We start from the raw sequence: 12,867 nt of genomic DNA, 5'->3' as shown, positions 1-12,867 counted from the left end.
TATGCTGAATTATATTCACTGATTTTTGAATGTTGAACTAGTCTTGCATACCTGGGATAAAGTCCACTTGGCTGTGATATACTATTCTTTTTTATATATTGCTAGATTTGATTTCCTAATATTACTACTTTTTAACTCAACTCATACAGTAATGTAGTACAAATTCACTTAATGTGTTACAGTATAAAAAACACTGTATTTTGCCATTTAAGTTACTTCCTTGCGCTTCAGATTTCTGATCTGTAAAATGGGAACAACAACTGCTTTATGTGTATTCAAACTGCTTCACTGTATTGTTTTTACAGTCTGACAGACTTGGATTTGAATCCCAATATGTTATTGCCCATAATAAAATGGCTAGCCTTATAACAGCACTTACAATGTATCAGAGGTTCTAAAAGGAACAGGAATATTTATTTAGTCTTCACAATAACCATATGAAGTAGACACTGTTATTATTCCTATTTTACAGATAATGTGTAAAACAACTTGCTCAGGGTGATATAGCTAGAGTAGATAAGAGAATGGGATTCAAACCTAAACAGTCTGGATCTAGAGTCTGTGTACTTAATCACTAGGCTATATTGCCTCTTTAGTGACTAGTCAAGTTGTTAAATCTCTCTGAGCCTAACTTCCTTATTGTAGAATGGAAACAATACCTTCTTAATAAGCTTGTTATAGGCTTAACTGAGAACACATACGAAGTATAAAGTATGGCTGGTAGAGTGGCTGGCTCTGTCAGCGCTCAATGACTATTTCACTGTCAAGATTAAATGAGGTAAAATTTACCAAAATTATTTGTAAAACATAAAATATTTATAAGGTAGTAATAAGTGTGAGTTGTACAATAAGTACAACCATTTAAAAATGTAAAAACCATTCTTAGTTCATGGACTATTCACTGTGAGCCATAGTTTGCTGAGCTCTTCTCTAAATCCCATGACTTGACCACACTGTCTAAGTTTGCTTAAATTACAGAACAAGATGTAGTTCTTACACTTTATGATAAAAATATCCACAAGGCCCCCTGGAAGACATGGTCCCTGGATTCTCTGTTAGCCCAAAACTAAAACCATTCCCGAGGCCAACTCTTCAGACAAAGATTAGACTGGACTATGGGATATAAAAAGATACTCGTGAAGAGTGTGCTTCTTTCTTAGCTCAAGTAGATACAAAAGACTAAATGGGCAGCTCCTGTCTGGAGGCGAGATGAGAAGGCAGAGAGGGTCAGGAGCTGGTTGAATGGACACGGGAAATCTGGGGTGGAAAGGAGGAGTGTGTTGTCAGTATAGGGAGAGCAACTAGCGTCACATAACAATGTATGTATAAATTATTGTATGAGAGACTAACTTGAATTGTAAACTTTCACTTAAAGCCCGACAATAGAAAAAAAAAAAAAATCCACAGGGCAAAGCACAGAAAGGAGAGGTCTGGAGACACCATTACCACTATGCTGCCTTTGCTCAAGATAGAACAGGGTATTCCTGCTCATTATGTGTTACCTACACGTGAGAGTCCTGGCCAACTCCTCTGCCCTTCTAAGTATTGCTACTCTTCAAGAAGGGGCCAGCTCTCTAGTTCCAGAGACTCTGCTTCCATTGTCTCTTCTGTCACTGGAAGTTCCAATAGCAGCTATCTAAGAACTCTAAGAAAAGGAACAGATGATACAGTGTTCACTAGCTACAATTTTTAAGAAGGTAAGTTCTCTTGAATTTCCTTCAACAGCCTCTACCCTACCCCATCATTTATTCTCTTCTATCTCCTAGACCTGTCCTTAGTGCTCATAGGTTCCAAAATTGCCCCTCATTCTTTTCCTATCTCCATATAAAATTGATTCCTTTAGGTCTGGCAGGAAATTAATCCAATCAAACTATAGGAAAAAAAAAACCTAAGGATTCATAGATTGTGATTCAGTTTCAGCTACTGGTAAGTACTGTCTCTTCAAACACCTTTCACACATTATACACTGCTTTTTATATGTACTAAAAATGTAACTGTTTTGGTATAGTGTTATAAGCTTGGGACACTGGGGCTCAATCTACTCTGATCTGAATCCCAGCCCTGCCACTAATTAGTTGTGTGACTTGCCAGGTTTTTTTTTTACCTCCCTGAGCCTCGGTTTCTCTGAAATAAGGAAAAGGGAAGCAGAACACTTGTGGCCTCCCCGCTCCTAATGCCCACCCCTATCATGGGAGGAGACTAAGCATCATAAATCTGCCTTCTCTTCATCGCAACCACACTTTCTCCAATTGACCCCAGAAACGCTGAGTTACTAAGCAAAAGTAATAGTAATTACAGTAGTTTATGGAAACTACTTATCATTGAAGTCTTAATTACCATACAGCACAATAACAATTATGCAAGCCATTAAATGTGTCAGATTCACTTTGCTGCATGTTTTGTTTTTTTTAACACTAACACCTATTCACATAGGCTCAGTTTGTAGCTCACACAGCACGTGTGCCCATCACAATTAAAAGAACATTAGAGGGAACACTGCCTGGGGGGGGAATCAGGCACCTAAGGGAGACATTAAAATAGTAATTTGTTTTAAAGAGCTTCAAATGTAGTCACTTTTCTTGTCTCCCTTCTTATCACAGGACCAAAAGCTTGCAGAATGGGAGTGGACCGTTTCCTGTTTTCAGACTTGTTTGGAGAATCTTATTGGCTCAGTGTATCAGGCATAAGTAGAATGCTCTCAGCTGATGAATTAGCTTCCCTTGGTCAACTGCCCATCTCTTGTCCAGTGAGCTATGGCTGTGGAGGAATGGGGCTAGTTCATGTGATAAAGAATCTGACCACTTGTGTTTTGAGTCCTCTGAGAAGCAGACACCAAGATGGGATTAGAAGCGCTACAGTGTTTTAAATCTGATTTCAGAACTAGAAAACTTAAGATAGCCAAGATGGAAATCCTCAACAGAATCCCCTCGTGGGTACCACAACACTCCCAGGAATAAAAGCCAAAGTTGAGCTTAGTTTGGCTGCTGATTAGTAAATCAAACACGCAGTGTCTAACCTGAGTCAGCATCTTGTTGACTCCCATTAATTTGACACTTGATAATTAGGACTGTAATTTTCCAGTTGAAGGGACGAGGTAAATAAACTACCTAAGATTTATTTACTACTAGAGGTAGGGAAATGTGCTGCTAAAACTTCATATAAATGACCCATGGGTCAGGTAGCATTTTAAAGCCAAACACAGGCACTCTGCCTGGAAGCTCTCATAGCAAGCCCATCATTAGAATAACTGCCTTCTCTCCTAAAAAATTCATTCTTTCAGCTTGGGTTTGCAGCTTCAGGAAGCGAGCCTGTGGAGAGGTGAGAAGAAGAAGACACTCAGCCAGGAACACAGGCACCTCAAATTCAATATGCCAAGAAACGGAACTCATTATCTTTACCTCAAAGATGCTCCTCCACTGAATTCTCCATCTCAGTTAATGGCATCACAACCCAGCTAGCTGTCCAAGTCAGATTCCTGGCTGTCACTCTCTATCTCCCCACCTTGCCCCGTTTACTAAGATACTGAGTCCTTCTAATTCTACCTGCAAAATGTCTGAAGAATCCTTCCGCTTCCCTCTAGTTTCAGTGCCCTTGCAGAATTTATTTAAGTCATTCATTTATTCAAGAACCATCTACAAGTAGTCCCCGATTTATGATGGGGTTCCATTCCGACCATTCTGTCATAAGTCGGTTCTGATGTAAGTTGAATACTTTTTTTTAAGTTTTCATTATTATTGCCTTTTATTATCAGTATCTTTAAATCTTTGCCAGTGAGTGAACATCTGAGAATGCTAACATTAGCAAATTACACACTGCAGCATTGTATGTAGTACATATTACTAACGATAATATGTATTAAAAAAAAAAAAAGAATGGTTGTAAGTGTGGTTCATCGTAACTCAAATACGTCAAAAGTAGAGGACTACCTATGCTGGCTATCTATTACCACTCCTGCCCGGATTACTGAACAATCTCCTTGATTCTACATTGACTCCTTCTAATCAATTCTTCAGATTACAGCCAGAGTTAATTTAAAAAAAAAAAAAAAAAAGACTATGTCACTCCCCTGATTAAGACCCTGCATTGGCTGTTCATAATTATCAGGATAGTTAAAACTCCTTAGCAGGCCACATAAAGGCTTTCATGAGCTTCTCTTGATCTCATTCCTCAGCATTCCTCCTCCCTTCCACTTGTGTTCAGCCAACCAACTCTGAACATGTTGCTGTCAATGTCCAGATACCCCCTTTCTCTAAACTGTCATCTTCTCACCTCCAGAGAAAACTTACAGTACCGTAGGACCTACCTTAGGCATCAACATTCCCAAAAATCCTGGATTCGGTTCCCCCTTCTACGTACTCCACTGTTAATGTCTATCACAGCACTTATCACATCATAAAACGTAACTGCTTGTTAACCTGCTGTTTTCTTTCTTTACTTGGTTGTGAGTTCTTTGAGGTCAGGGATCCAGTCTTAGTAAACTTTAAACCCTTGGTTCCTAGCACAATGACTGTCACAGAGAAGACCTGGACAAATAGTTAATGAATTATTAACCTAAATGGCATCCTTTTGATAACAGGTACAGTAAGAACAACTAATAAATGTTAGTGCTTCATGGTTCAAAAAGTGATTCATAGCCATCATCTCTCATTAATTTTTGTAACAATCTTGTTAGATAGGTAGTACCATTAGCCACATTTTATATATAAAGAGACAAGAATTAGAACTGAGAATCTTCTACCAACCAACCACCTCTTTACTGAAGTATTTAGAAATGAGTGAGGTAATTCATTCTGCAACAGGACTTCAAATCACCCTCTAATTGGAAGTTGAATCTTTTAAGATAAAAGGGACAGAACAGTCTCTCTAACATGCCCCTTTAAAATGAATTTTAAAAAGAGAAAGTCTAATTTGAATTAATACATGTATTGCTTAAACTTTTCATATATTAAAAAAATCTCCATTTTTAACCATTGTATTTAACATCTCAAAAAGCCAATAAAAATTTATTATCTTTAGAAGCTACAGGGTTTATATGCCTATTAATACTATGAATAGCTTAAAGTCAGAAAGCTTACCTATTCTTGGAAAGGTTCATAACTATCCATCCTTAGAAATTCCTAATCATAACAAAATTCTGGGTTTTAAATACTTCTAATGTTCTTTGTAGACACAGTCACAAATGGGCAGCAGTATTACCTATTTCGTTAACCTGTGCCTAGGGGTATGATTTATTCTCCTTGATGTGCTGGCAAAGACCAAACTCAGTGCATAGCCAATTCCTCATAGGTCAATTTTCTTTTAGAGATTAATTCCCAAGCACTAGCATCAGCTAATGCTGATATTTCTACAGGGACATATCATAATTCTCATAGTTGATTACCACATTATTTAGTGAAAAAAAGGTAGCCGTCACCCCAACCTCTTCCATTCAATTAAGTATTATTTTTCCAACACAGGATTATTTAAAATATTTAGACAACTGTTTTAAGTTCATTTTTGAGATATATGTAGGTAATGAAAAAGAAAGGAAAAAAAAAAAAAAAAACCCAAATACTTACAACACATCCTTGAAGTCTCCAAACACATACATATGCCTAAAGCTGTCAATGGCTATTACGGGGCAATCTGCTGGCGTTTTCTGTATGTGCAGAAGAGGATGTCTAAATTTGTCACAGTCAGCATGTAAAAAGTTTATTGTACCTTTAAAAGAAATAGAATTTAGAAAGGTAGATCAAGTTTCTCGATTGTATGCTTAAGATTACAAGCTCACAAAAAATGACACACCGAAACAAACAAAAAGAAGTGTTTTAAGAGTAACATAGATCATAAAAACTAAAACCTAAATATTGCAACATTTAAAAGAGGTACGAATTTCATTCTTAGGGTTGAGGGAGTGAAACATGCATTTACTTAGAAATTATATGAACTCAATCTGAATTTTAATGCTACAGTGAATTTCTGATTTTCCTTAAACGGGCAATCACTTGCTCTGCAGATTACCCAGGTTCTAGGGAGCAAATTCCTGAAATTGACATATGAGTTGTTCTCATAGGACCATCTTCATTCCATCAAATACACCCTTCCAGTCTCTACTGACTAATTTTTAACCCAAAATATTTACTAAGTGACTAATAGGTGCATGGCTCTATACAATGTCGTTAGTTTTTTGTTTGACTTTCTTCCCTAAATACAGAGGGTAAACTGGTATAACTAAAATTCCTTTTTGATGCTTTGGAGAAGTCTGCAGGCAACTACGCCACTTTCTTTCATTTAGAAATAAATGTTTATCAGACTGTGTAAGCTTTCTCAGCAATATCTCTGGAAACATCTATTGGAAAAGGGGCAAGACAAGCATCAAGGCACTGGAACAAAGTGTCCAAAACTAATGTCCATCCATGACCTGTTATCATGCTACTTCATTTTTCTCCTTAAAACACTCATGATAAAAAAGATAGCCACCTCTCATATTACCTCCCTACTAATGCCCTCTCATGTTTGCACGTAAAGTCAGAGGTTGAGCAGAGTTAAAATAACTTGTTAAGTTTTTAACCCAAATATATTTATGTAGATATAATTGTAATGGGGAGAGGGAGGGAGGGAGGGCGGAATGGAGGAAGGGAGGAAGGAAAGAAGGAAGGAAATAAACACCTTAATCTGTCTACCTTTTTCACTTATTAATTGCCGGGCTACTTCATTCTGGAATATTTCTAAACTTTCTGTATCCTCTTTCATGTGGAAGAGTATGAGGAAAGGCAGTCCTTCTTCTGTCAATTCCTGTATAGAGAAGTATTCAACGAGAATTATCAGACCTCTCCATTTGGTTCTTGCTATTTTCTAGGTAGGAACAATTTTGAGGCCAACTCATATGACATGCAAAAATTACAACCTGGGAGAAAACGGCCAATGGTTTAAATAAACATAAGCCTTAATGAAAGAATGAACTCAGTCTCCCCACCACAAACTAGGCTCTCAGGGACCCACATGTCTTGCTCTGCTGCAGAAACTGATCTACCTTAAATACTGGTCTGCCTGCTAGCTAGGATTGGATAAAAGGCTTCAGAGGCAGCGACGGAGAGCTGACAGTTGAAGCCATGACATTTAAATAGTTAACCAAAAAATTAAAAATTTTAGGTTTGGGAAAACGTGATTAGTATTTTCAGTCTTTATAGATAACACTGAACAACTGAGTGTAGCACCAATTAAAAAAAAAATCACTAGCTGATTCTCAAATTTATGTTTACTCTAAAGTTTATTGTAAAAACCATTTGATTTACACGAGATTTACCCAAAGCCAAAAAGAATAAATGGCAAAAAATCTACAACATAGCCAGTTTTCAACCAGTAAACAATTTATTGACATTATTAAGAAGTACCTACACTCTGTGTGTATTTTTATACACTTTTGTATAAACACACACAAAGGTACCTTGAAAATTATAAAGTACTGTTTAATTTTTTATTATTGTTACTGGAGAATAATACAAGAGAAATGTGATGAGTAGACAGCAGATTTTAATTATTTATGCTTTCTGACAAATGGTTAATTTCTGACACAAAAGAAAAGTCCAGAAACAACCTCCTAAGAAAATTACTTCCATCAACTATCCTTTTCAGAGTCTCTTTATAACTTAAGAAATCTGCCTCAGCAGAGGTCCTTCATCCCAAAAACAAAACAACCAACTGAAGCTGGGACCTGTTTTATTGGATAAGGGTTTTCTTCTGGTTCCTTTCTCTACGTTTAAGCCTGTTTCACTTGTACACAGGATAAATTATTAAACTTCTTGTCATGTGTATCTTTTTTTAAAAATTGAGATACAGTTCATTTACCATTAAATTCATCCTTTTAAGGTGTACAATTCAGTGTTTTTAGTATATTCACAGGGTTGTGCAACCATTACCACTATCTAATTCCAGAACAGTTTCATCATTCCAAAATAAAGCCTCTGAAACTTGTTTCAGGACTGAAATACCTCTTCTAGGAAGTCTTCCCTGATCTCACCCCATGTCTGCCAAAGATGAAAATGAATTCTCCTTTAAACTCCCAGAACACCTTATCAGTGCCTTCATTTGGCATAGAAAACCGTCTTATGTTTTATTATGTTGTATGAAATAATGGAATGAAAACCCCTTGAAGACAGAGAATCTTATTTCACTTCTCTTTTGCTGATAAATTTTTTGTACACAATAATGTGCAAACAACGTATGACTGAACAAATGCACAAATATTGCTGAATAAATAATAACTGGGAAAGAAGACTCAGTAGTCACCTCTGAGAATGAGAAAGGAATACTTGACTGGAAATCAGAAGACCTGGCTTCTGGTTCTGCATTAATGTATGAGAATATTCTGGGCAAGTCACTATTCCTTTTTGGGACTCAATTTCTTCATCCTTCCCAGATGATGCAGAGACGGTATCACCTTCTCCTTTCCCTTGAAGGGACCCTACCATTTTCTTCCACAGTCTATTCACAGACATCTTTTAATGGAAAATGTTGCTAATATGTAAGCCATCACTCAAAAGTATTTATCAATTTGTGAGTTAAATAAATTAGTCATCTTGGGTCAACTCACATGTGTTCAATCCTAAGTATGACAGCATTTTTCCTCAAAGGATCTTAGCCTTCTCATTTTTAAAAGGAGAGGGCTATGCTCAAAAATTTAAGAGTTCTTCTAGTTCTAAATTCAAAATGGTCCTAACTGTAGGGGCATTTAAATTTCTCAAACTTAGAAAATAAAAAGTAAAAATAAATACAACGTATTACTTTGCTATACTCTATAAAAATATGAACTAACAACTATTAGGAGAAGAATCATAAACAGATTAGTACTTTGAAAAAATACGTATCAATTAGTCTGAAGTCTTATGTTAACATAATAAACCAAACCAAACCCACTGCCGTTGAGTCGATTACGACTCATAGCAAGCCTGTAAGGACAGAGCAGGATCATCCCATAGGGTTTCCAAGGCTGTAAACTTTACAGAAGCACACTGTCACATTTTTCTACTGCAGAACGGCTGTGGAGTTCGAACTGCCGACCTTTCAGTTAGCAGCCAAGTGCTTAACTACTGCGCCACCACGGCTCCTTATCTGTTATCACAGTAGCTGGTAATTTATGCTGCTTGTGTCTCCCAGTTGACCCATATCCACACCAGCATCTTCTTTAATGAGCAGGTATTAAAAGATTCAGGAGAAGAATAATGAGACAACCAGATGTGGAGGTTAAAACTCTTTCCCTGTATTTTAGATGAATGGTGGCGTAATGGTTAAGCATTTGGCTGCTAACCAAAAGGCTGAGGTTCAAATCCACCAGCTGCTCCTTGGAAACCCTACGGGGTAGTTCCACTTTGTCCTGTAGGGTTGCTGTGAGTCGGAACTGACTCGATGGCAACGGGTTTGGTTTGGTAATAAATCTCAAGCATTATTAAATGTGTCAGCTACCATGAGGGAGGAGGATCCCACCTGTTTAGTTGTTTAACATTTTCCAGGTATGTGCCTTTAAATCCTATTTTTCAAACTATCCTTCTAAGAACTGCCAAAAAAACCAAAAAACAAAAAACCCTGTTGCCGCTTAGCTGATTCTGACTGATAGCAACCCTATACGACCGAGTAGAACTGCCCCATGGGGTTTCCAAGGAGCAACTGGTGGATTTGAACTGCCAACCTTTTGGTTAGCGGTTAAGCTCTTAACCACTGTGCCACCAGGGCTCCAAGAACTGCCAAAGCAGGTGAATAATTCTAACAAGTTACTGTTTCTGAGCCTCTGAAGACCAAATGAGCTAATGAATAAAAAATGTAAGTAATTCTGCTAAACATATCTGAGGCCTAGAAAATTAAGAATCAAACATTTATTTGATATATTATGAACAGAAAACAGTACAACCCACCCCCATCTTTGAAATCAAGTACAAGATCAAGATGGAAAAGACTAAGAATGATGACTAATCAAGTATAAGGAAGTAAATATTTTTTTAAATCTTTGCTTTTGTAAAGTTTGATTTAAAGGATTTTTCAGCACTCTGTTTAACAATTATTTGTGTGTAACCAGTCTATTAATTTGTGCCAAGTTTAATTTTTTATTTTTAAGCCATATAAATGAATGCTTATAAAAAAGGGGAGGGAGCTTAACGTCCCAGTCTCTTCCAGGCTTCCTGCACTATAGTGCTATGGCATATCACTGACACCTTATGGTTAAACACTCAAATTGCAGGAGGAAGTGTTTTGAATTCTGTGAAATATAACTACTTTTCTCTAGAAGTCTACGTTACAGTGCTATTTATAACAGAAGAGAATAGCTGGAGATGAGACTAGACTATGTGTGATAGGACCAATCTGTATCTAGCATTAAAAAGAAAGGAAGAGAATAGAGAATGAGTCCATTGCACATATAACATTAGTATAGCTTCATGAAAAATTTGACATACAGACACATATACATTTATATAAAACAGGGGAATTTACTTTTTACTGTGCCTTGCAATAAAAAAATAGTTTGAAAGCAACTATTTGATCCAAATTTTTGGTTAATTCCTATATCTGAACTTCCAGTGTTTCACGGATGGTTGTTGTACTGACACATAGCTAGAAGTCTGAAAGATACTCATGTGAGCATCTACACTCAGGCTGCTCTTGCCTGCTCAATTATAATGGCTTAAGATGCAAGATGCATCTTAAAGAAAATAAGGAATTACTTAGACTCCTAAACAAAAGCAAATATCTACTTTGGAAAGCAAGTTCAAAAACAACACTAAAAAAACAGAAAAATACTTTATAGAATAGAATAGGCTCAAAATGCCAAGACGTCACATGAAAATAAAAATACTGCAATGCCACTTAGAAGTTCTAGAAAATTTGAGAGGAACAATGTAGAATCAAGGAACTTTAGAAAGAAAAGAAACTAGAAAACTTGGTAAAGTTCTGTTTTGGTTTTTTTTTTAAACCAAGAAAGAAACAAGCTGTGGTACAAATTTCACTCAATTGTCCTCCATGCTTCAGAATTCCAAAGTATTCTGAAATATGGAATTGTTATATAAAATTATAGCTAGTACAACATAGACTGACATATTTACAATATTTAAACTTTCAGGTTTAAACACAAATTAATCACATTGAGTGAGAAGCCATTTGTGGAGCCCCAACTGCCTTAAGAAACCGCTATTATAAATGACAAGCAGGATGTCCCAGTGGTATGCTGACATGTTAGATTGTTTGGATCCTCTTTTGGTGCAAACAAAGAGCCAATCCACAATGGCTTGGATTTGCAATGGTCTGCCCAAGCAAATAGATCTAGAAAATCTAATGCACACATTCATAAATTTGATCTGAAATCGCTACAAAGGCTTACAAGGATAAAATATTATTTTATGGTGGGAAAACTACACTGAAAATGTTCCATGCTGACATAAAACCACTAAATAACTGTGATTTTTCTTAATGTGCTAAAATGCAAGTGATAAAGTCACCTAAAAGAATCTTATAAAAAGTTTAAAATGCTGTTGGCACAGATTCCTGCTTCCAGAGGGATGGAGTAGATGCACTTTTCCCTATTCTACTTGAAGAGTACAGATTAAGATACTGGATTTTTTTATAAAACAAACTTTAAAGACTCTGAAAAGTGGATAGAGGAAGGCAGACCAACTAAGGACTTTTAGGACCTGAGAAACAACATGCCATCTGGTTTTCTTTTGGCCTTATATATCTTGGGCTGGGTGCTAAGGAAGCCTCCAGTTTGGAAACGTCAATAGGTTCAGACAAAAAAAAAAGACTCAAGACAAGCGTGCTCTCCAGCGACAAAGAGGACATTCTTGTTTGCCCACAATGGCCAACAGTCTCTAGAGCTAAATGTTGCTCTCTTTCCCCAGGATCTGGGGAGAGAGATACCAAGATTCAAGAGGTAGCAGACTCTGGGAATATTCAGGTAGAATTTCAGGGAATCTTGGGAAGTTTGCCTATATAGTCCCCAAATCTTAAGGCACTTATGCCCATACAGCTTGACAGCAAAGGAGATTAAATCTAAGATTATATTCCTTCTTAAGGAACTCCAGATGTTGCTGCAATGGTTTTGTTAGAACTTGGTTAAGCTACGTGCTAAACAAGTTGCATTCTAAAGTAATGGCAGGTGTACTTTAAGCCAATCCTACCACTAAGAAAATTAGAAAAGCTGAAGAAATATAAAAAACACCTCTTCAAAGGAATCCAAGAGTTCAAAAGGCAGGGAAGAATTACAGGCAAAGACTAGGGGAGAAGAAGAAAACTCAGAGCACTAAGTACTGCATTTGTGGCTGCTTTTCCTCTAGGGCCATAAACTTTTCCAGAAAAGGCCGCTGAGCAGAGATTTCTACAGATTCATCAAGCAAGAGAAAAAAAAAAAAACCCTGAAGTTCGGGGCCCATGAACGAGGGGAGGCTGTTAACCTCTGAAGACCCTCAATGCCAATTTTGGGTTGGTACCTCAAAAGCCACATCCTAGCAGTAAACCAGAAAGAGGGACTAAAGCCCAACCTCAAATCTTCTCAATTCCTGATCCAGGATTGCTAGTGACCCCAGCAGTCTGCCAGAGAGGAGAAAATCTTCATGACCCTAGGGCAGGGTTTCTCCACATCAGCACTAATGACATCTTGGGACAGGTAATTAATTCCTTGTTGTAGGAGGCTGTCCTATGTATTGTAGGATGTTTAGCAGTATCCCAGGCCGGTAGATGCCAGTAGCATGCCCCTCCCCGCTCAGCTGTGATAACTAAAAATGTTTCTAAACACTACCAAACGTTCTTTGGGGAGGAAAATGGTCCCTAGTTAAGAAGCACTGCCTCAGTACAGGGAAAACGTCTTTCTTAAATTGGATACAGAAGCATTAACCACAAATGAAAAGA

The 12,867-nt window shown here is 37.2% G+C and overlaps 1 protein-coding gene across 3 annotated transcripts in view; it reads right to left on the bottom strand.

Annotated features, from left to right (window-relative positions):
* ERP44 (endoplasmic reticulum protein 44) overlaps positions 1-12,867 on the bottom strand; it is an 85,171-nt gene that overhangs the window by 10,600 nt on the left and 61,704 nt on the right. For all 3 annotated transcript variants that reach the window (XM_004372227.3, XM_023727466.1, XM_023727465.1), the window contains 2 exons: positions 6,663-6,774; positions 5,559-5,700 (listed from right to left, as the gene is read on the bottom strand). In XM_004372227.3, the coding sequence (XP_004372284.1) occupies positions 5,559-5,700; positions 6,663-6,774 (254 nt within the window). The remainder of the gene's footprint in view (positions 1-5,558; positions 5,701-6,662; positions 6,775-12,867) is intronic.

Source organism: Trichechus manatus, unplaced genomic scaffold (assembly GCF_000243295.1).
Source record: "Trichechus manatus latirostris isolate Lorelei unplaced genomic scaffold, TriManLat1.0 scaffold00016, whole genome shotgun sequence".
Lineage (NCBI taxonomy): Eukaryota > Metazoa > Chordata > Mammalia > Sirenia > Trichechidae > Trichechus > Trichechus manatus.
Note: the sequence above shows the minus strand (reverse complement) of the source record. Positions and strands in the feature narration are given on the sequence as shown.